The sequence below is a fragment of the Rhinolophus sinicus genome, chromosome 3 (genome assembly GCF_057876585.1).
Source record: "Rhinolophus sinicus isolate RSI-liver-muscle chromosome 3, RSI-T2T, whole genome shotgun sequence".
Taxonomy (NCBI): Eukaryota; Metazoa; Chordata; class Mammalia; order Chiroptera; family Rhinolophidae; genus Rhinolophus; species Rhinolophus sinicus.
In genome coordinates, this window is record NC_142503.1 from 43,103,220 (window position 1) to 43,126,662 (window position 23,443).

Sequence of the window (23,443 nt, forward strand, 5' to 3'; positions counted from 1 at the left end):
GAAATACTCATTGAGTCCTAAACTAGCATTTCAGTAGGATGCAAGCTTATTTTTCAATCTTACTTCCCTTTCTCATAAAAACCATGTCAGATAATACTATCCTGATTAAATGAATGAGTCTTCTGGATCACAAAGCTTGTCTACTACTATGTAGGCTTAGCTATTGTTCAGTAAGTAGAAAATCTTGCTGAATATCTATATATTGACCTATACCAGCTATTGTCTTAAGAATTTCCAATAATCTCAATTCTCTCTTAGTTCTGTAAGCAGCTTTTTACTACAATTGCAACTAAACTATACTCTAGTTTCTTCTCATATAATTATTTTGTCTGTAGGAAAATGTCAGTAGTTCTGACAATTTTAATTCTTGTGTTTACTGACTGCGCTACCTTCTGAATCATAGGTTCCCAAATCAAGTCAAGCAGGTTAAAAGACAAGTTACACTTTAGTGTCACACCTACTCTTATCTTAAATGAGTGTGGGAATAGATCAGCCACTTTCACTGTATTAACTAGTTCACTTCTGGATCTTCATGCACTTTACCTATTTTCATTTTGGATACAACCCAAATTCTCCCAAGACTTTTAAGTGAAAAAACAAACAAACAAACAAACAAACAAACAAACAAAAAAACATGTTAAAGTTAAGTACAGGTAGTTAAAAAAAACTTGTGTCCTTACCCATCCCTTTGAGAATCGGCGTGATGGATTCCCCAGATAATACAGAGTGGAGGTAGTAAGGACATGTGCTAGCCAGGTTATGCATCATTCAATCAAGTGAAGAAATAAATGTTTTCTGTCATAGATTTATCCATTTTTAGTTGCTCTCATCCTTATGGGTGTTGCCCAAATGCATGGGCTTTTCTAGAAGCCCATAGCGAGTACAACAGTTGGGAGGTACAGAGTCATCAGGTCTTAAAACCATCCAGAACTTGAGTCACACCCACTGCATCTCCTTCAGGTTCCCTCTTCTCCAACACCCTTATTGGGACTCCTCCCTTGTTGTTTCATCCTTTTTCATCTTTGGATCCAGACTCTTCCACATAGTTATTTCAGTCTTCAAGGACAGCTATCACTTGTTCCCTGAAGTTTCTCTTCTCCATTTTCAGCTCAGAGTTCCTTCAACCAATAATTTATGCAGTGCGCTTTTAAGTCCCCTTTTACCATCTTGATTGTGCTTCTCTGGGAAGCCTCTAATATGTAGTTATCCCTCTTAAACTTGGATACCTAAAAGTGAGCAATGATAAGAATTATTCCCTGGATTTATCTTTGGGGATCAGGGTGGGGAAAAGGGGAGATTCAAAGACAGTTTCCCTTGGATTTTGTTGTGACATTTCTTAGAGGCATGTTAAGACTTGAGGAATGTTAGCACACCTGTTTCCAGTTACAGAATGTAGATAAAAATGAGTCAATAAGAGAAAGTCTTTACAACTTAAAAATATCCTCATGGGTTGTTAAGAATTTAGAATTGAGGAAATCAACTGACCTGCTACTACTGCTAATTTTAGAGCATCTTAGGAGAGAGAATAGATACCTGAGCATCTGAAGTGTCTCCATTCAAAAAACGTTTAGTAAGTACTTATAAATCAGGAACTGTCAGATTTTAGAAATACAGAGATCAATAAAACATGACTTTCACCTTGAGGAACTCACAGACTAATAGGCAAGACAGTAGTAAACAGTCCCTTATAATACAGTGTAAATAGAAGCTCAGTAGGGGAATGTTCAGGCACCATGAAAGTAGAGGTCACGGTATGGGGTGCTCACTGCCCCAGTCTTACCATCTCTCTGCATGCTATTCTTTTATCTTCTTCTTATTTCCAATGTTTATGTGAAGTGTATTCTAGACACTGCTTGAAGGGGTTTATATACGTCATCTCATTTATGTGGGTCAACCTCTTAGAGGTTAGTCCTATCATGGGCCCCCATTATAAAATGGGGGGAATGGGCGGAGAATAAGTGACTTGCCTAAGGTCATGGTAATTGTTGGATCCAGAATTCAAATCGAAGATTTTTGCTCTTAACCAATGTTCTGTGCCATCTTTCTTAGAGGGAACTTTTATATAGAGCAGTGGTTTTCAGTCAGGGGTAATTTTACCCCTCACCTCCCAAGGAGTATTTGGCAACGTTTACAGACATTTTTTATTTTCACAACTGGCACCTATTGAGTAGAGGTCAGGGATGCTACTTGAATGAGATAGCTACCGAACAAAGAATTATCCAGGCTAAAATATCGGTAGTGCTGAGGTTGAGAAAAATTGCTCTGGACCTGTGTCAGCCTTTGTAAAAAGTATCTTTTAAATACCTAAAAAACATTTTTAAAAAGCAGAAATGGCTAAGTGTGGGGCAAAAACACTGGACCAAGCCCCTAAGTATCTGGTGAAGTGTATTTTGTTACTGGTAAAATTGAGAAAATATTGCCTTCTGTGTCTACCTTTGTAGGTTTCTAGGATCTGAGGAGGCTTTGGGAGAATTTGAGGAGCTAATGCACGAGAAAGACCTGTACAAGAGTTATGATCAGAAATTCTTAGAGTCCTTGGGGTGGAAATATTTCTGTAGGTCACAAGAATTAGAGAAAGAGGATCCCAAAGCAGACACCTGTCCTCAGTTTACCGGGTCTTCTTTGTCAGCTACCCCCCACCTACTTCTTGTCACCCTCTTGTTTCTGGAAGCAAGTTTGTTCCGAAGTATTTACTGGATGAACTAAACCATTTTTTACAAGTTATTTTTTGCTTTCTTAACACACACACACACACACACACACACACAAAATTAGCATCTCTTGCCACATTACACCAGATTTAAAACAGCTAATTTAAATTGTACCTTTTTTTCTTTACGTACTTTTATACAAGCACTTGTGGGTTTGAAGAGTTATTTGAATACCATGCCTGTCTTCAAAATGAATAGCAATAGCATTGATTCCACCTCCCCTTCATTCCTTCCTTTCAAGCTCTGAAGGAAAATAATTCTAGCATGTGTTAAATAAAGGCAGGTAGTGTCTTTACTCATGGTGGTTGATCATTTTCTAGATAAGTCGTTGCAGTCTGAAGCCAAACAGGTGTGCACCGTAGTAATTCATCAAATGGATGTAAACTCATAAATTTAGTTTACAGAGGTGAGCGTGGCATCCTCTTGACATGATTTTCTAACCCAGCAAACAGCGTCTTGACAGAGTAATGACCGACTTCCTCGGCGTGTTTTAATGGTGATCCATTCTGCAGTGAATCATAGATCAGCCTTCAGGTGTGCGCCGCGCACGCACACTTCACCTAGTTGGGGAGCGGCGAGTGGATTTATTTATTTATTTTGGGGGACTGATCCATTTGGGACTCTGGGCTGGGGGCGCGGCAGGGCGGAAGATGCTTGGGTGTCCTGGCTGCTTCTCCCGGGCTCCCGCCCAGGTCTCCGCCTGCTCCTTTTCCCATGAGGCCCCGCTCCTCCGGGGAGTGTCCGCTGCGGGTGGGAAGGGTCCCCGCCGCCCGGCCCCTTTCAGCACCAGCCTGGGGAGGCTACACAGAGGTGTCCTGCTCAAGTCTGCCCATAGGCCAATTTTTGTAAAAGTGATTTCAAGTTTCCTTTTTTGGGGGGAGGGGAGTAGAAGAGCAGCGTTTTCCATTGAAATTCTTTTCCTTGTATGTAGATACCAAAAGGAAACTCAACACTGGGCATGTTCGGATGTTGAATGGTTTACTGATAACAAACAGCCTCCCGGAACCAAGACTTAAAATAGTCGTCTTTCCCCCCCAGCCTCCCCCCCGCAGGAGCTGCAAATGGTATCTGCCAAAGAGATGACAAAGTACCTTGGAGTGAATCACACAGACAGCATTTTGAGCAGAACGCACGGCCCAACTCTTGTAATTACTGTTTATAGCTGGCTGAGGCTGACCAGGAGAGGGCAAACCCAAGAGGAAATAAGTTTCTTGAACCTTGGAGAAATTGGCTGTATGTTCATGAAAAGCTGGGACGGGTCCATCTCAGACGTGCTCCAAGTTGTTCTTGAGACCACAGTCTGCAGCACGTTTCCTCTGGAGGGAGTGAGCAGATAATTGGGATCTTTTTTTTTTTTTTTTTTTTTTAACCTCCCCTCCCCGTTTTGGTCGTATGGCCTTGAACCCGCAGTGAATTGAAGAGAGAAAGGAATGGATATGTCTGACCCCAATTTTTGGACTGTGCTCTCAAACTTTACTTTGCCTCATTTGAGGAGTGGGAACAGGCTTCGTCGAACACAAAGGTAAAAACGCGGAGATCCTTTGCCCGGAGAGAGAGTGCGTTGGCTTCCGAGGCAGCTCAACTGCTGGAGCTGCCTTAGAAACTGGGGTTTTGTTTCTTGGGTGACAGTTTGAAAAGTTTATCCCCTCCCAGGGGGGCACTGTTTCAGGTGTTCTTGTGGATTTGCTGGGGAATCCTGGTGAAGGTGCTTCTCAGCCGTCCTCCTTTTGAAATGTGGATAATAAGAGGTTGAATTGTGAGTGGAGGGGAGAGAAAAAGGGTAGGGGGAGGAGATACTCTAAGTCTGTCTCTTTGATCTGATCATGTTTATCCATTTCATTCACCCAGACATCAGGGCTTCTGCTTCTCTTTGTAAAGCCTTTCAGATGTCCCCTCTATTAAATATTTGACCTTTATAAGACGCAGATATACAATGCAAAGATAGCCTGTTTCATATTGTCTGCTTAAAGAGGAAGGTGTGCATAACTTTGCCACTTTGTTTTTTTACTGCTTTGCTGACATTTATTTCTAATACAGGGCTGGCCTTTTCATTTGGTAACAGATATTTGACAGAATAGGTGGTGGTGGGGAAATAGACTTTTAAAATCAAGATGAAACTCACGCCACAAGTGAAAGGCAGTTTAGTAAGTTGCTGACACTTGGGCTGAGAGAACATGGCTTTTTTATAGGAGGTGTTTCTCCTCTCTCCCCGTTTGTGTCCAGCACAGAAAGGTGGCGTTATTGTGGTGTTAGAGGGGCACACCCTCTGAATTGTATAAATATAGATTCTTTGTTTTTCTTCAAAACTTGCCTTGCACATACACGTGAACACGCCTGAGAGCAACAGTGTAGTCACATAAACAGGATGCAGGCTATCAGATTTGGAGCTTCATAATCTCTGCATTACAGTGTTTAAAGAACACACACAAAATGGTTCATTCTCTTGGTTATACTTGTAACTTTTTGTAGCATAAATGTGGATATGTAATACTTTGGAAAACTTAGTGGTTTTTTCTTTTGAATTTTCCCACGGTATTTCTTACATTTCAGCAGCATCCTGGAATACTCGAATATATGCTATTTATACACACATATATACATAGATCAAACAAACACAAGTGTGTGTGTGTGAGAGAGAGAGAGAGAGAGAGAGAGAGAGAGAGAGAGAGAGATCTCATAGAGTTTTATATTAGATTCTAAAGTTGTGCCTTTTGAATAAGGTCGCTCGCTGTGCTTTTGTCATTCTATATATGTTCAGAGACACTCTTGTAGTATGGGTCATTTTTGTTCAAGCTGTGTCATCCATGCACCAAACCCCCAAAACAATGAGTCATTTGAAGAGAGACACATGCTGTACATGAACAAGGCTGCCACTCCTCATGGCAGTAAATCCTCTAACTTCTTACCTTTTCAGTTTGTCAGGAGACCTTGAATGTGTGTTAGTGTAGTCTGGCTGTGATGCAGCCTCTCCTCTCACCTGGAGCCAGTGCTTGCAGCGATAAGTCTGCACTGACATCATCCCTATGTGTCTGAACCTGAAAGGCAGTTGGAGCCTTTTTTCCCCCATCTACCTGTTGATACAGTATTATTGAGTCAAATGCGTGAAGAATTCTCAGTCTCGTTTGGCCCTGGCTTTAGGGCAATATCTCTGCAGCTCACACACTCCAATTCAGATAGCTCACACTGGCAGAGAGCCGAGGTTCCAAAGTAACCTGGGTCCTTCCCAGCAAAATGGGAGTGGGTGAGGGGCTGTCTCCACTCCCCAAGTCCTGGACCCATCTCTTCAGTTTCGTGAAACAGAGGGAGGGGGATTTTTTTCCCTACCTTCTAAGAGGTTGTCACAGCTTGTTTGTTACTGGGAATTTCCAGGATTCACCAAGTTTGGAAATATGTGTCCTGAGAATTATCTGTATGTACCAGGGCCAGCACTGCTTTACATTTATTATGTAGATTCAGGAAGATGAAGGGCAGGTGTCCTCTTCTCCAGGGCAGTGTGTGTAGCTGTTGCATTCTCTTGTTAGACAGTGATCACTTCTGGCTTGGTGACCTTCCCTAAGGACGTGTAGCATATATGTAAGCCTGATTGTTCCCCTTTTGCGACCTCCCTGAACTGCTCTAAATCCTGTCTCTTCCAGGGTCCACATTTACTCTGTTCCTTATTTGGCTGATCAGATTCCCTAAAGCTGTCCTTTCAAAAAGACCTGTCCATTCCCAAGGTGCCCCTCCTTTCACCAGCCTCACTGAGGACATGCCCAGTGGTCAGGGGAGGACGCCTTGCCATCGCCCTCAGTTGGATGTTCTTTATCCCTTGGAATATCTTTCCTGCCCAATCCTAGTTTCGTTTCTGCACACTCACTGACTTTCATTCATTTTGCATATTTAATCCGAAAGATATGTTCTGACTAACATTGTAATCCAGAGGACTTCATCTTAACCTTTTCTTTAATATCAGCTGCTCGCATCTATCAAAGAGTAAAATCTGGCTTTGAGCATGTGGATGAGCATCTTAGAACTCCTAAGGATGGGATGCATCTACCACCTAGACAAAAGAAAGAGAGGTTGGATGGTTGCAGACTCTTCCCTTAAATCTATATTAAGGTAGAAATTGTCATCACGGAAGCCTTTGGTTTGCTACGTCACATCTGCCCTGCCAGTTCAGCATGACATTGGTTGATTGACTTGTCGTCTCCCAGGAAAACTTTAAAGGTTTATAGCCCTACCTGGGCCTATAACTCCGTGGGTTCCTGGGGAAAGATGCCGACACACTTACTCCCAGGTGCAGACACTTTACATAGTACTCATGAACTCAAAACCTCGTACTGTGTCCCAAAGATGATAATTTTTTCCCGTCATTTCTTTCTGTTTTGACTGTGGCAGACATTGGGTTGTCTGGATGCACACTGACTTTGTCTGCTGTTTTTCTGCAATGCTCACATGTTCCGTTGGAAATGGTTTCTGTTTTATGACTGAGTTTGCCCTTCACCCCCCTCCTTTGTTTCCTCATGGCAGTCTCTATACAATCATTTACCTGCTGCTTTGAGGGACAGAAATCTGGGCTGCATAGACAGGTTATTTCAACCAAAATTTGTTGTTTTAAACTGAAGTAATAATTGCATGCTTTAGAGACTATACGTTTCGTAGGTTTGTGGATATTCCGTTCACTTGAAGAGCCCCTCACATCGTAGAATCGCAATGAGTTTGCCCGCTTTATGTTACTGCTTATGTTTATAACATCTTTTCTTTTCCCATTGGATTAAAAACTTTTGAGAGGAAGGGTTCAAGCTTCTTCTCTGTGTCATAGTGTGGAAGACTACCATTGCTTTCTAAATGTTGCTGCTCAGTTTTGAGATTTACCTTTAGTTTTGTTGAAGTGCAGTCTAGAGAATCTAGAAGATGCTCGATTTTTAATCTATCATGTTTTCATAGGGCTTAAGTGATAATCATTAAACCTCAGTGACCTAAATCAATAAAACTTTTATCCATGTCAAGGGACAGTTTGTGACTCAGCAAGTTGGGCAAGTTTGCAAAGGTATTTTTCTGAGAACCCATGGGATAAAAGGTTTTTTTTCCGGTTTTTGTTTTGTTTTGTTTTGTTTTTTGCTGAATTTGCATCACTCAGCAGTTGCCATGAACAGCAGGTATATTCAGGGATCTTCAACTAACTGCTGTAGTTGTCAGAATGTATTGGATTTTTATGTACACTGCATCTTCTTCCCTTTAGAAACATCTGTAGTGTTTGGTGAGATTTTCTTTTTGTTTTGCTCATAAATATATGTCTTTAAAAAGTATGGAGAATACATTTCTCTCCTGCCCTGACATGTTGGGTATTAGTGAACTTGTACTCACCCCTTTTATGGAAAGACCAGTTAAATCCACGTTCTTAAGCATCAGTTGTGTGCCTGGGTACCGTGACCCAAAGTGGAAAGCCATAGGCTTGCCTTTGGTGAAGATATACAAATGAACCATTGCGCACTAAGGTATAGAGAAGTATTTGCAAGGTACATATAAGCCAGAGGAGTGGTCAGGAGGTAAGAGATTTTGGTCTCGAGGAGCCAGAAGACACACCACATAGAAAAGGCAATACCTCAGGGAGGTTTTGAAGGATAGGTTGTTGGTATTTATCAAACAGAAGGACGGGGCTTTCCCAAGGGGCAAAGGGAATGGTGTGTACAAAGGCATAGTGGCCTTGGCAACAGTCAAGGGACTATACATACACAGCTCCGTATTGCTGGAGCATAAAGAACCAGAAGCATAACTCAGTCTTGCTGAAGCATGAAGTTTAGACAGGAGATATAATATAGCACAATGGTTAAGAGGGTTGATCTGAAACCAGTTCACCCAGGTTTAAACGATATTGGGCAAGTCAACTTCTTTGGACTTCAGTTGCTCTGTTTATAAAGTAGGGACAAGTAAATGACTTATCTCATAGGATTGTTGTAAAGATTAAAATGTGATCATATGTGTAAAATGCCTAATGCAATGAATGGCACATAAAAACTCTCAAATTCTATTAATACTGTTACTGTCATTACAAGCAGATGCGTGGTGGATGATGAGGCTGAGGAGGGACATTGAGGCGCTTGGTATTTTTTTGTGGGAGCTTGGCCTATCCAGTGGGACGGCGACATGTCTAGCAGCACTGGGAGTTTGGTTCTGGGAGTGGATGGTGAGACCTAGAAACCAGTTAATCAGTTATTACAGTGACCTGTCTAAAGGTTTCACAGGCCTGAACAAAGAATGTGGTGAGATTATGCCTTTGAGAGATGTTAAGGATGTGAAATTGATAGAAGTTGATGAGCCATTGGCTCTGAGGGATGAAGAAAGGTTTCACAATGGCCCTGGGGTTTTCAACTTGAGGAATCAGGGAGATGGAGGGACCACCTATACATAAAAGTGTGTGTGTGTGTTTGGGGGGGGGGGTGCACAAGAACTTGTACTCACCCCTTTTTTCTCCAGAAGCTGAGTTAATCCACATTTATTGAGCATCTGTTGTATGCTGATTACCATGGAGCACTGATTCCTTCATTCAGCCAGTATCTGCAGTCCCAAAGTCCCGTGCTGGGCAAGGGATATAGTGGTGAACAAGATAGAGTGCTTGGGCCTCACAAATGAGCAAGCATCGGAATAAGTCAACTACCAAATGGTGGTTAGTGTTCTGAAGGCTACAAGCAGGCGCTGAGAAGTAACAGTGTAGGGAGCTACTTTTAGATAGTGTGGTCTGGGACTGTCTTTTGAGGAGGTAATAATTAAGGGGAGACCTAAAGGATGAGAAAGAGCCACCTGTGGGAAGAGTTTGAGGGCAGGCATCTGAGAATAGTGAAGGCACTGAGGCAGGAAAGAAAGAGCCCCAGGCAGGCAGTTGGATGTGTAGGTCCACGGCACTCAGCGAGGCTGGACCCGAAATAATAGTCTTGGGAGTCATCATTAGGACAGTCAGAGAAATAAGTTAGATTAATCGGTGGGAAAACTAGAGATGCCCCATTTAAGGAGTGGGCAGAGATGCAGATCGGTTCAGAAAAGAGGACATGGGGAGAGTCCTGTAAGAATGAAGGAAGCTAGCAGAGTGTTCTCATAGAGATCCCAAAAACAGAATGGTCAACACTGCCACTTCACAGAGATGAAACCAGTGTGTGCATTGTATCTGGCAGCTGGGAAGTCATGATGACTTCAGTGAACAGCAGCAGAGTGATGGGGGCGGGGGCAGTGTGATGACGAGCCAGAAGGCAGTAGGTAGTGAGGAATTGGAGACCATGGATGGTAACCACTCTCTGTGGGTAGCTAAATGCGGCAGTGACACATTATTCTGTCCTATAGCCTCTGCATATTCACAGCTGGCCAGTCAGCCCTCTTCCCTGAATCATATCCCCTTACTCATTGTTGCTCACTTTGCTTCATTGCCCAAATAGGCAGTGACAGTTTTCTTTTCACCTCCTCTCTGGAAGTTCAAGTTCTTTCCACAGCAGTATGAGTATCTCTTTTTAACGTGTTTACAGTTGAAGTTTCTCTGTCTTGAAAGCCCTGGCCTGAGCGTTTCCAGCCCCCACCCATCACCACTTGGTCTCCTCCTGAGCCCAAGTGGTATATTTCTGCCTTTCCTTCCAGCCTCTTCCGCAGGTGGCTGAAACCTGCAGCCCTTGTGGCCCCTCCTCTCATCCTCTCCACACCTGACCTGCAGGCTCTGCCCCTCCCTGAGTCTCTGTGCCCATTTTCTCCCACTCCTTGCTTTGCCCAGGCCTGTTTTATAACTGCTTCCTTTCATCCTTTTCCTTTCTTCATGCACTAGATGGTACTTTCTGCAGGTGGGACAGGCCCGCCTGTCACTGCAGGGCTCGCCCTTCAGTCCTCTCTCACAGTCAGCTCTAACATTGGTAATATTCCAGGAGGTCCTCGCTCCTGAACCCCCCCCCCCCAGCCTAGTAAGGGACAGTCCTACAGAGAAGCTGAGACCCCAGGCCAGGAGCTTCCAGCAGCAAGCTGAGTGATTTTGGTGGAGAGCCTGTCCGTCCCACACCAGAGCAGTGTGTTCTCACAGACTCTGTATGCACCTTGTATACTATTAAGCTTACCAGGTACAAAGGATGTGAGCAGGAATATGTACATTTTGCAAATGTTGCTTTTAGCCTGTAGTGTAAAGCTCAGAATAGAGTATAGATTGTTTTGCCCCTTGACTATGTAGGTCTTTTGTGAGGGAAGCGGGAGGCAGAAAGGGAGGGAGGAAGAAAGGAATGAGGTAGAAAGGGGGAAAGGGAGAGGCACAAGATTGCAAAAAGTGGATTTCAAAAGAAGTGTGTTAAAAATGTAGAGCATATTCTCCATGGGCAGGCATGGGCTATTCATTGCTCTAATTGGTCCACACTGGGAGGGAGTGTGTACACAGTGTGCGGGTAGAACACTGTGTGCTTTTATGGCTTTGCTTGCTTCTCTTTATACGTCTATCCTGGTATCAGAAGCCTGAGTATAATGTGTTTCAAACCGGGGAGCCTTAAGCCTGAAGATAGAGACCATCTGCCTTCTGGGCTAAAACTGGCAGATGTTGGGATTCAGAAATCATTTGAGTCCCTATATGGAGATGGCTCACAGAGGAGAATGCCTGCAATAGGGCTCATTCTGAATAATTCAGGAGATTCCCCCTTGTATTGGTTGAAATGGAAGTAGGCTGCTTTCTCAGGAAGATTAAGAATGGAGGCCCCGAACCCCCACCTCCTCCCGTACACACCCATATCTAGTGTAGGTGAGCCGTCACCAAGCTATTTTAATGTGAGCTGTCTTTGCTACAGTGAACCTCGTTATTTGGGGGTGACATCATGGTCACTGAGTAATCCCTTTGAAAGTTAAGTGGTAGAGACAAGAAATTAAAATGATCCTGGGGCTACCTGGATGAAAGTAGGCACAGGGTGTGAATAAAACCATTTATTAAACACAAAGTCAGTCTCTATCAGTAGAAGTCTTGGCTGTCTAGTAGTAAACTTGATTTTTGTGATAAGTGGCACGTTGTGTAACTAGGGAGATCTCTAAGTAAAAGTTCACCTGGTTGTTAATACTTGTATTTCCGGTACTTTATTTTCTTTTTCTCTATCTTGGCAATTAGGAAAGTTCCCTTGTGAACTTGGCTGTAAATTCTGAAAATGTTGACCTTAAACCTGATTAACAGAATGAGGGGACCTGTTGGAGTTTTAGCTACACTAATGGCTATTGGACATGTTTATTAGAGAAGGTCATTATGCCGATTTCAAACTGAAGCATCATGTTATTTTGTTTTAAAGAAAAAAGAACCCAAACAGAGAGTTTAGGCTTTTGAAGGTAAAATGGATTGGTAAGAAGACTAGACAGTCATTAATGTTTATCGTTTATCGTAAGCTCCCCCGTTGCTTGCTTTATTATAGAACCCTGGGACTTTCTACATTCTCCTGACTTTGTGGTTTTACATTTATCAGTGACTCCGATTTTGTTACAGTTTGAGGTCTCTTAGGAAACTGTAATTGCAGGCAAAAATAAGGGCAAAGTCCAGAAGTCCAGATCTTGACATGTGGTAGGCCGACCACCATTTGTATTCTGAAGATCTCGAATAAGCTTTTAGCTCTTCACAGGTAAGAGCCAGCGCCTCATCCCTGGACATTTTCTAATCTGACAGGAAGTTCAAATTGCAGGTATCTTTTGTTGGATAAAGGATTAGGTTCTCAGTGAATCACCTGGGTGGAGGGAATGAGGAACTAGTGAAACTTGCTGAGGTCTCTTAGGGTCATAGAGTCAGAGAGGGAAGAAAATTGATGGAGTCACCAGGCTCATTTTGCCAAAGTTGCTGAGGCTGTCTTTTCTATGCTTTATTCTGTCTAATTTTAAACATTACAGTTCACGTTGATGTCTCAAGACCCTAACTTTGACCTTACTGCATTTCTCTCTTGAGAGTCTCTATTAGAATATTATCTAGCCACTGCCAGATTTCTTAGCTACTAAATCTAAAGAAAACCACTGAACCCCATAGCTTGCATAAAAATCACCTATGTCCCTTTAACATTCATATCTTTAAAAATGCTATATGATGGGTATCTTTAAATTAGATTTATTGGGGTGATCACTTCATAAATTATATAAATGTCTAATCACTATGTTGTATACCTGAAATGGATATAATACTGTATGTCAACTTTAATTGAAAAAATGAAAAAAATTATTAAAGGGAGAAAATTAGAGATTATGATTATTAAATGTTTTACAGATATATGGAGGGGTTAAGGGAAAAAAAAAAGTATGTTTGACATGGGAAAAACAGCTAGCTGAATAAAGAAAGCACTCTAGGAAATATGGTAAATGAAACCTTTGTTACTGTAAAACAATAGCTGTTAAGTGACTCTTATGTAATGTTATTTCTTAAGTCCGATTTGGAATGGCTTGATCTTGGAACTCGAGATATGATTCCTGTAAAAATATTACTTTCACTTGGCTTATCTCAAGACTTTTGATACAAAATCAAAGGCTTTTCCAAGTAGATTACCTAGGTCAGCCACTGAGAATTGGGCATACTGAAACCATGTCGGATACATTATTTTTTTTCCATGTAAGGATTAATTTTACCTACTTGGTATTCTCCGTTCTAGTACCTATCCAGATAAACACAAATTATTTGCTAATCCAAAAAAATGGTTCATTGCAAAAAATGGTTAATCTATGCTTGCTCAACCACTCCAGAGGGCTGACAGGTGGCCACGCAGCTGACAGGCACACTCACCAGACTCAGCAGGTTGAATGGATGATTATGAATTTGCATGTTCCATAAACCATAGATACCTAAGCAAAGGAACTTTTTCTCTTTGATCTCAAGTGGCCGTAGTGGCCAGTGGCGGGGACAGGTAGACTATAGGGTAGTTCAGGGTGCTTTAGGTCATAGTTCTTGTCATGTACTCTGCAAAGTGAGCTTCTATGCCTATGAACTATATGTTTTAAGATTTTGATGTCTGGGGTTAGATGTTTGGACCACAGAGTTAGTAAGGAATAAAAATTGCCATATTTTTACTGTGTGACCTGTACAATTTGTATGTAGCATTCTTTCTCAATAGGTGTCTTGTCTCCTGTCAATTTCAGATAAATTAGCCTTGGAAATCTAGGCTTTTTAAGGTGAAAAGTCAATAGTGGTTTTTATAAGCCTTCTTAACGTAGGAATTCAGGCTCAAGATCAGAGCTCTGCTTTCTTCAGTCCAGTTCTTGAATCTTAGTGGTTTTAATGTCATCTACCCATGGCCATTGCCAAGATGCTCTTGTGATATAGGTAGACTTTAGTTTTCTTTGAAATTGTGATTGATTACGTATCATTTGATGGCTTCTTAAAAGGAAACTCTTTAAATAAGAGAAATTGTGGTTTGTCTTACCTTTTGAGATTTAACCTTAAAATTAGCCTACCATTTCACACCAGACCTAGGGTGATTTGGGGGTCAAAAGCTACAGATAATTGAGCTGGTTAGATCTTAATATGATGCAACTTTTTGATGCTGTTCCTAGGAAATTCACACATTCTGTGGTGTGGGTCCCAGGTTTATAATCCATGAAGAAAAGGGTTCTGACACTTGGCACTGACAGACATATTCAGAAACGTTGTATTCAAGCCAGAGTAAATATATATGCCCTTTACTCTTTCTTTCAGTTAGCAGAAGTCACTTCTAAACACTTACTTTGGCATTAAGGAAGCTCGTCATGACCTATTGTTCCAGAAAGATTATAGTTCTCATTTTAAGCCAGTTTTCTAGTTCCCATGTAAGTGACATGCCCAGCCTGGAGCACAGGAAACAACCTTCGCCTTTCAAACCTTCCATTCTTTTAGGTGTGTCCTGCGGTCAGTGGCTTGTAGCTGTTTCTTCAGCCACGTAACAGGTTTGATTTGAAATCTATTTAATAAGAAACTAATATGTTTGGAAGGGATTCATGGCCCAACATTTATGGATTTTGTTGGGAAGTTCCAGGTGTGTATATATCTTAAACTCTATATAGGGCCTATGGGACTACAGTGATTTTGATTTTGTTTTGCTTTGTTTTGTTTTTGTCTTCTAGTTATAGAATTTCTTAAAATGCCTTAGGGATTGGATTGGAAGGGGGTAGCCTGAAAGGGCATGTAGCTCCTCTTTCCTTTTCTTTGGCTGCCTTAGAAGCACTAAAGAGGAGTCAAATTATTATAAACTGAACCAAAAGATAGAGAAACCAGAAGCCAAGAGCTGGGGACTAACCTCTGAAATATGGGAAGTTGATTACATTTAAAAGTACTTCGAGGGGGTTATTTTTGACTCACACGTCTCTGTGACCTGCTTTGTGGCTTGTGGATGAGCTTGAATCACCTTCTGAAGCCTCATAGCCTACTTACCTAGTTTGACTATCTTAAACTTCTGTGGACGGGGTCTGGGGATTTATCGCATTGCCTCATTTATTCATTTGTGTGCCGGATATTTATCAAGTACTTTTATGTGACCAGGGCTTTGATTATCACCTGGGAAAGAAAGATATGTGTGGCATGATCCTTTTCTTCAAGTAGCTCAATCTAGTGGAGTTGTCAGACAACTGCAGTAATATGTAATAACACCAGCAAAGGAGGAGGTACAGGGAGACTACCTATTGAGGCAGTTTGGTATATGTTGTCTCATATCTATCATGTCTGTTATGCAGATGAAAAAACTTGAAACATAGAAAAATTAACTGTCTCCAAATCTCACCAGTAGTTAAGTGGTAAATCCAGATAAAAACTTGACTATCCTCTTTCCAAAGGCAATATAGCTCCAATAATGTTTTAATTATTGAAAATAATATTTGTAAAAGAAGATTTTAGTATCTTAATTTTTATAGTACAGCAGCCTTCTGGCAACTGAAAGATATTTATGGAATATAGAGCCTTGATCATTTGGATCTTTGCTATAGAAATGGCCCTTCTGTCTGAGGGAAGAGAGTGAAATACGCAGATTTTACTTTATTTTAAAATTGCCACCTGCTGATTCACTTTCCCACTAATGGAAACTGCATGACTATTCTCCTATAATTTTCTCATCTTAAAGTATCACAGTTTATAATGGTATTTGAATGGGCTTGTGTTTTTAAAATTGAGGTTTTTACTTATGGTGTAGCTCTGAACAGCTGCTATCTTAACAGGCCTTTTGAATGAATAACATCCCACTGCACTCAAGCTTATTTTTGTGAGATTTCCTTGTATTTTTTAAATAATATCCTGTACATTCATATGAGTGTATATATTATGCACATCTGAAAATCCATGCTGATTTTGTAATAGTGCATATAGGTCATTTCATAGAAGGGACGAAAATACTTGAATCTTATATGGCAGTACAATGTGAATGCCAGAAAAAAAATCTGTTGGGAGATTTTAGAGATGGATTCTTCTTTACCTTTTAAAAATATAATAATTCCTTTTGAATTATGCTAATTAAGTTTTTAAGGAGGTGAGTTGCTGGCATTCACTTAAATACATCTTTTCCTTTGGAGAAAATCACTATAGAGAACTAAGAAATAACTGTTTTGTTATACATAAAACAAATGTATGAGAATAAAATATAAATAATCGACAACATGCAAAAAAGTACATATTGTGTCTAAAATTCTGTACACCACAAAAACCCTTCACTGGCCATCTCTTAGGTCCCAGCGTTACAATATATGAGCTGCTTTTGAAGAATAGCTGCCCTTTCCTAAGAATGGAGTGAAAGAAGTCTACACTTCAGGTGCTTTTTTTAATGTTAAAGAAGGCGTTTTTTCATGGCCACTAATCCAGGTGCAAGACTACTTCAGATTCCTACTGATGAGGGTTCACCACTTCTATTTCCTTACTCTAGAAAAAGAAAGTTCAGACAGCTAGGTGTGTTTGTTTTGTTTCTAAGTACGGATTTTTGAGATATAGTTTACATACAGTAAAATCATCCTTCTCAGGTATGCAGTTCTATGAATTTGGGCAAATACACTCATATAGCTACCACTACACTTAAGATACAGAATATTTCCGTCACCTCAAAAAGTTTTATGTTTTTTAATTGTTTGATAATGCTAGTATAAGATTAGAATAAGATGTTTTGTTTTGTTCTCCCCTGCCCGGCCTTTAAAAAAAATTAGCTCCATATTTTATTAAGATTTGATTAGTTTTTCCCTAGTGTCTTTCTTCTGTTCTGGAATCCCAGCTAGTATACAACGTTTCATTGTGTAATCCTTTTGAAAAATCATTTTGATGAGGAAGATGATTAGCACATAGTATGATTACGTAGTTGATAATGCTAAATTGGTACCAAGGAAATGCATCAGAATGAGATATCTGAAAGAAAAGTAGAAACTACCTAAGTTGTGTGGTTCATCATTAATTCAGAGGGTGCATACACATTTTAAGGTAACATCTCTTAAAATGTGTATACATTTTTTTTTGGCATTCCTGGTATATAATAGCCCTTTTGATACTACACAGGTGAAGAGATTGTAAGAAACCAGATAAATTCGACTAGCAGGAAATGATTAACAATAATTTGGAGTTGTTTATTGGTGAAAGAAACAGGGCCATGAGGTGGAAGATTTGGAAGTATATCGTTGAAGACATAGGCTATGGTTGTTAGAAAAGAAATACTCGTATAGATACCAGAAGGAATCTTTGAGTTTGTTAATGAGAGTGAAGACAGAACAAAACATACATTTTACAAAAGATGAATTCAGGATACCTTATTTGCTTTGTAAAATAATTTATCATGTCTTTCCACTATTTTTATTCTATTTAATTTCAGTGGAATGTATATAGCTTTTAAAATAAAATTTAAACTTAATACATGCTCAAGACAGAGAATGGAGAAAAGATAAACAACCATAAAGAAAAAAATCACCCCAAATTCTAGTACTCCAACATAATCAGTATTAAAAATGTGGTACTATACTTGTAACTTTTTTTTTCTGGCTGCATGTGTGCACACATGTGTACATACATATCACAAAACTCATATTTGATTGTGCCTCCTGTTTTATGCGCTGCTTTATTTCCTTAAAGAAATTCTTTAAATACCCAGCTTTACAATGTAAGATTTCCAGAAATTTTAAAAAATATCCATAATGTACAAGAAGGCATTGCGTGGGGGATTGCCTGTAAAGTTGTGGGGAAGCGTTTGAAATTGTGCTCTGAGAGCTGCTGAGCTAAAGCGCAGCCTCACCTGATGTAGGCGGGTCCTCAGCCCGCTCACTGGTTAGCCATGAAGGAGAGGTCATTGACACCATGACGTCCGCTTGGATGGTCTCACACTTTAGGTCTGTTTTTCTCCACCTATATTCAGATCTCTCTTGAAATGTTCCCTTTAAACGTACTAATGCTAACAAAGATTCCAATTACCATCTCTCCACAGGCTTAAATAAATGTTAAACCTCAAGATCTAAACTTTATCCCTTATGTACGTGAACAGGTTTGCCAGATGGCAGGCCAATTAATATATTTTTGCAAGGTGTAGAAATGTTTTTTTCTCCATAGGGGAACAATGAATCCATCTGCTCCATATCTTCCTTTCCCCTGTGTCCTTTGGGGAAAATCACCATTTCATTTTCAGAAATAATTGTGCAACTCTTTAAGTGATCCTTTTTGCTTTTTTTAAGGCAGATAGTTTTAATAATTGAAACTTTTTCTTACTATACGAATTTAAAGAACCCCATGTCATGGATTAAAAAATATGAACATCTAAGTTTCATCCAGGGTATTATTATTTGTTGGGCATGCAGAATCATATGTTAAAAAACTGACTCATAAAAGGCTTAAGTGGGAAGCCAGTTTCAGAAACATATAGTTGAACCCCCTTATTGTAAGATGAGGAAATTAATGTTTAGGTCCCAAAGTTTCAAGCTGGTAAACAACTTGGAACTTAGATGGACTTGGAACCTAGTCTTCAAGTTCCAAATTAGGACAACCTTGGTGAAAATAGAATTTTTGACCTCTTGAGGGGAATAAAAAGAATGGGAACCTTGAATAAGGTTTAACTAGGAGAAGTAGCACACATGTTTATTGCCTACTCTCCCTTGAGTTCAGGCACTGAACTGTACACATTTCCCCTATAGTTTCTTTTCTTACTAAAGTGGCAGTTCAGATCAGCAGGTGATTAACTATTTGTCTATGTGTTGCCTCCAACTCTGTTGAAGTTCCTGAAGAATTAGCGCCACATCCTTTTTAAAACACTTATATAGGTGCTCTCTGGGCATGGGAGGAATGAATTACTGAATATATGAATGTCAATGGGGTTGTTTTTACAAAATCTTCTCCGGGAGTATTGGAATTCTAGGAGAGTGACCATATAGCTTTGCTGTAATCTGATGCATTACAATACAGTATTTAGTTCCTTATCTATTATGGTATGAAGGAGGTTAGTACTGAATATTCCAGAACCTTCTCTGGGGAGGAATGTTTCATCTATAACCTTGTCTACCAGCATTTTTTCCATCTTTCGTATTTTGTTGTAGATGGTCCTAGATTGATTAATGTTGAATGAAAGAAAGAATTTAGACCTGCCAATTTTCTTTTTCACCCAAGTTACTCCTCTTCTTTATCTGTATTGAGCCATCTATATTAATTCCTATAGTAGATAAGAGTTCAGATTTTGGATTCAGGCAGAACTTTGGTTGGAATCCTGACTCTGAAACAAACTAGTCATGGTCTTGGCAGGTCACCTTACTTTTGATATTTGGATTCCCATCTTTAAGTAGGAAAGATAGCCAGCAAACCTTTATTGTGCCTTAAGTAAGATAAGTTATGAAGCAGTTAGGTCAGAGGTAGACAAACTACAGCCTACAGGCCAACTCTGGCCAACATCCTGTTTTTGTACATAAAGCTTTATTAGAACATGGCCACACCAGTTCATTTAGGAATTATCTATGACTGCTTGTGCTCCAATAGCGGAACCTGATAGTTGTAACATGAGACTGCTCTGCAAAACCAAAAATACATACTCCGTGGCCATTTACAGAAAGACCTTGCCAACCCAGGCCCTAGGACAACGCCTAGCAAGTATAACCACTCAATAAATGTTCATTTTACCTTCTTCCCATTGGTGATTTCAGGTTCAATCTTACTCCTGTAGCACTCTTTAAAGAAAAATTGGTCAGGTGTGGCCTTCTCTAGTAACCATTCTAATGCCCCTGCCCACTTGGGAGTACGGCCAAAGCCTTGAGCCATGACACATGGCGGAACACATTGAGAACGGCATCTCCACGGCTTCCACACCCTGATCTGGAGCATGTCTTGACTTGAATTGGGTGCTGTGCATGTTACAGGAATAGAACTTTCTCTAATCCAGATGTAAATACAAGACAGTATTTAGTTTGTAATATATCCCATTTTGGTTTAGATTATTTCTCTCTGTACAGTACTAGGTATATCCAATCCATACTTCTTCCAAAGCTTCCTAACACAATCCCCCAATTTTTCATTTCTGAATATACTGAAAAATTATTCAACATTCTGAATACTGTGTTTAGCAAAGGACCTTCTGAATTCTCAATGCAAGAATTTCCTGAAGTGACTCTGGGCCATTGGAAAGAGAAAGTTCTCAAAGGAGTGATGAATTTTTTGTTTGTTTGTTTTGTGTTTTAAGCAGAATGAACTGAGTTCTGCAGCAGTTTAGATTAGGGGCACCCTGGTGTCCAGTCGAAAACTAAGACAGGGAATAGACGGTTGGAATGTGTTCACTGAGGACTTTGTGATTGATGGCTACACACGTAACAGAGAGAGAGGTGGGACCTTCTGAGAGCTGTTAAGGGCAATTATGCTTGCTTTTTATTTTTTATTTTGAAAACTGTATTGAGGAGTGTGTTTTCAGAATAATAAAGGGATTTTAGAAACTATTTTTACATAGCCTTGTGTCTTTAAAAAGTATATTGTGAAGAAATTATAAGGTATTAGCTAAAATTTTTGTAAAGTTTTGATTCGTTCTCTTTGCCCTTCTCTTCCAGCACATTTTAGTGTTTCTGAACAGGCCTGTTAGCATTTATCCCAACATGTTGTAATTCTGTGTATAGTTGTCTGAATTCCCAGCTGATTGTAAATGTCTTGAGGAAGAGACTTTATGCCAGCATAGTGCCTGGCACATAATAGGTACTTAATAAGATTTATTGAATGAAGGCACTCCACAATGAGCATATTCATGCATATAGCTTTTTCTGTCTTTTGGAACTATTTCCTTCGGATAAATTCCCAGAGTAGAGATTTCTAGGACAAAGTGACATGAACGTGTTTATGAATCTTGATACATAATGCCAAGTAGCTTTTATGTCTGCTTGAGGTTTCTTCCAAGTTTGTGACTCTCATATTGTATGGTACATTATTGCTAGTTTGGCAGTCTGGTGTTCCATATTTTCTCTAGCAAAAGAATGACAGGAGGGCACATCCTCGCCAGATTCAAGTCTGGAATGAACACTGCATATGCTTTAGGATGAAAAGCTTCTACAAGAATAAAAATCCCTCCCGTTGGAACTTGGGGCGTTGAGGGAAGTAGGCAGCAGGAGCATAGTGTAGGATAAAAGAAATTTTTATAGGGACAAATAACTCCTGCAGTTTTATTACTATTCTGAACCTTTACTGTGCTGTTATCCGTATTTCAAGAAAGGAATTGGGTGTTTTTTACTTGCTTTTTTCTCCCTCAACACATTTAATGTTCAAATATGAAGTATTCCTACATGCAAATTGCTGTACATGCACATTCCAAGGTCTGCTTTTATCAAGGTTTGAAACTGTCTAATGTATTATGCATTTCCATCTTCAATTGATCTGATTTGTGTGTGTTGAAATAAGATTGAGCCTCCATTCTATGACGTTGGGCAACGCTGGCTTTTTCTGAGTTTGATATTTTCTTTTCCCTCATCTAGTATTGGGCAGGTTCATAAATTACCAATGATAAATAGCCATATTTACCTGTGGGTGCCAAGTATGCGATTGATGAACACACAATCACCTAAATGCCACCTTATAGACGGCATATAAATTTTGGGGGCTGAGCCGAATGGAACAAGGGCAGTGTTCAATTAGAAATACCTTTGTGGAGACTGAGTATTCTAGTGAATAGCTTCTTTTGAATAAGGCTCAACAGGTATTCTAAAGAATTTATCAGTGTTCTGTTATATATTCCATTGTATATTCTCTTCTAGCTTAGCTTCAATCCATACTCAAAGCCAAGACTTCAGTCTTTGGAAAGATAGTCAGATAAGGGAGTTAGAAAAACTTCCTACATGGTAGATTTGGCTTTCAGAATATCCCTCATCTGTCCCAGTAAACTAGTGTCCAGGGACCTTGAACTAGTTAGAGATTTTTTAGGAGAATCTTTGAGAAGCCAACAATTACATGGTAGCTCTTGACCACGCTTTGGTCATTCTAAGCTGCAGCTGTAAAGGACTCTATGAGCAAGGAAGTCAGTGTTTCCAGATTCCCATCACTTAAAGGCCTTATGGATGAGTGGCTGTGGGGAATCAAATTGGGAAAGTCTTTTCATTATTTTATTATTCAGACACCGCCAAAACCCATCTCCTTTATATGGATTGGAGTGAAGATGATGGAGTGCAGATTCTCCTAACTAATAACAGATTCTCCTAACCCAAATAGCTTTAACTCATTCAAGATAAGAGTAGTTTTATGCTGAGTTATTTATAAACTTATGAGGGGAGGTCAGGATAGTGGGATGGTTATGACTAGTGATAGTTTGAGTATTTGAAAGACTGTTTAGCAAATGTAACATAAGCATACCTTATTAACTTTCTCATAGTATGCATTCATTCCTCTTTTTTTGTTGTTGTTGTTGATGATTGGCTCATCCCTTCTCCATTCCATTCAAGCCTTTGATTTATTTATTTTTTAGGGTTTAACATTTTTTTAAATTGTGGTAAAGTCCACATAACAAAATTTACCATCTTTGCTATTTTTAAGTAGTACATTTTAGTAGTATTAAGTACTATTAAGTAGTATTAAGAAGTAGTAGTATTAAGTAGTATTAAGTAGTATTAAGTAGTACATTTTAGTAGTATTAAGTACATTCACATTGTTGTGCAACCAACCTCCAGAACGCTTTTCATCTTGCAAAATTCAAACTCTGTACCCATTAAACGAGTCCCCATATCCCTCTCCCCAAACCCTTGGCAACCACCATTCCACTTTCTGTATCTATGACTGTACTCGAAGTACTTCATGTAAGTGGACTTATACAGTATTTGTTTTGGTTTTTTTTTTTGGAAAGTTTTTTCATTGCTGTGACTAGCTTATTTCATTCACTCAGCATAATGTCCACAAGGTTCATCTTATGGCATGTGCCAGGATTTCCTTTCTAAAGCTGAATGATGTTCCATTGTGTATTGTATACGTATACTACAATGTGTTAATCTACTCACCCATTGATGGGCATGTGAGTTGCTTCCACCTTTTGGTTATTGTGAATAATGCTGTTATGAACATAGTTATACAAATATCTTTTCGAGTTCCTGCTTTCAATTCTTTGGGTTTTTACCCAGAAGAGAAATTGTTGGATCATACGGAAATTCTATTTTTTTAATTCTATTTTTAATTTTTTGAAGAACTGCTATACTGTTTTCCAGAGCAGCTGCATCATTTTACATTCCCACCAACAGTGCACAAGAGTTCCAATTTCTCCATATCTTCGCCAATACTTGTTTTCTGTTGTTTTTTGTTTTTAATTGCTATCCTAATTGGCGTGACGTGATTCAAGTCTTTTATTTTCACTCATTTTGTCTTTCTTACCTTT

The 23,443-nt window shown here is 39.7% G+C and overlaps 1 protein-coding gene across 13 annotated transcripts in view; it reads left to right on the plus strand.

Moving 5' to 3' along the window:
- MAST4 (microtubule associated serine/threonine kinase family member 4) overlaps positions 1 to 23,443 on the plus strand; it is a 545,650-nt gene that overhangs the window by 384,000 nt on the left and 138,207 nt on the right. The window contains exon 1 of one of the 13 annotated variants that reach the window (XM_088796542.1): positions 3,809 to 4,233. The exons of 10 other annotated variants lie outside the window; for them this stretch is intronic. In XM_088796542.1, the coding sequence (XP_088652668.1) occupies positions 4,142 to 4,233 (92 nt within the window). In that variant the 5' untranslated portion in view covers positions 3,809 to 4,141. Of the gene's footprint in view, positions 1 to 3,808; positions 4,234 to 14,609; positions 14,663 to 23,443 lie in introns of those variants that run through there. 2 more of the 13 variants (XM_088796547.1, XM_088796546.1) reach the window with 2 other exon arrangements.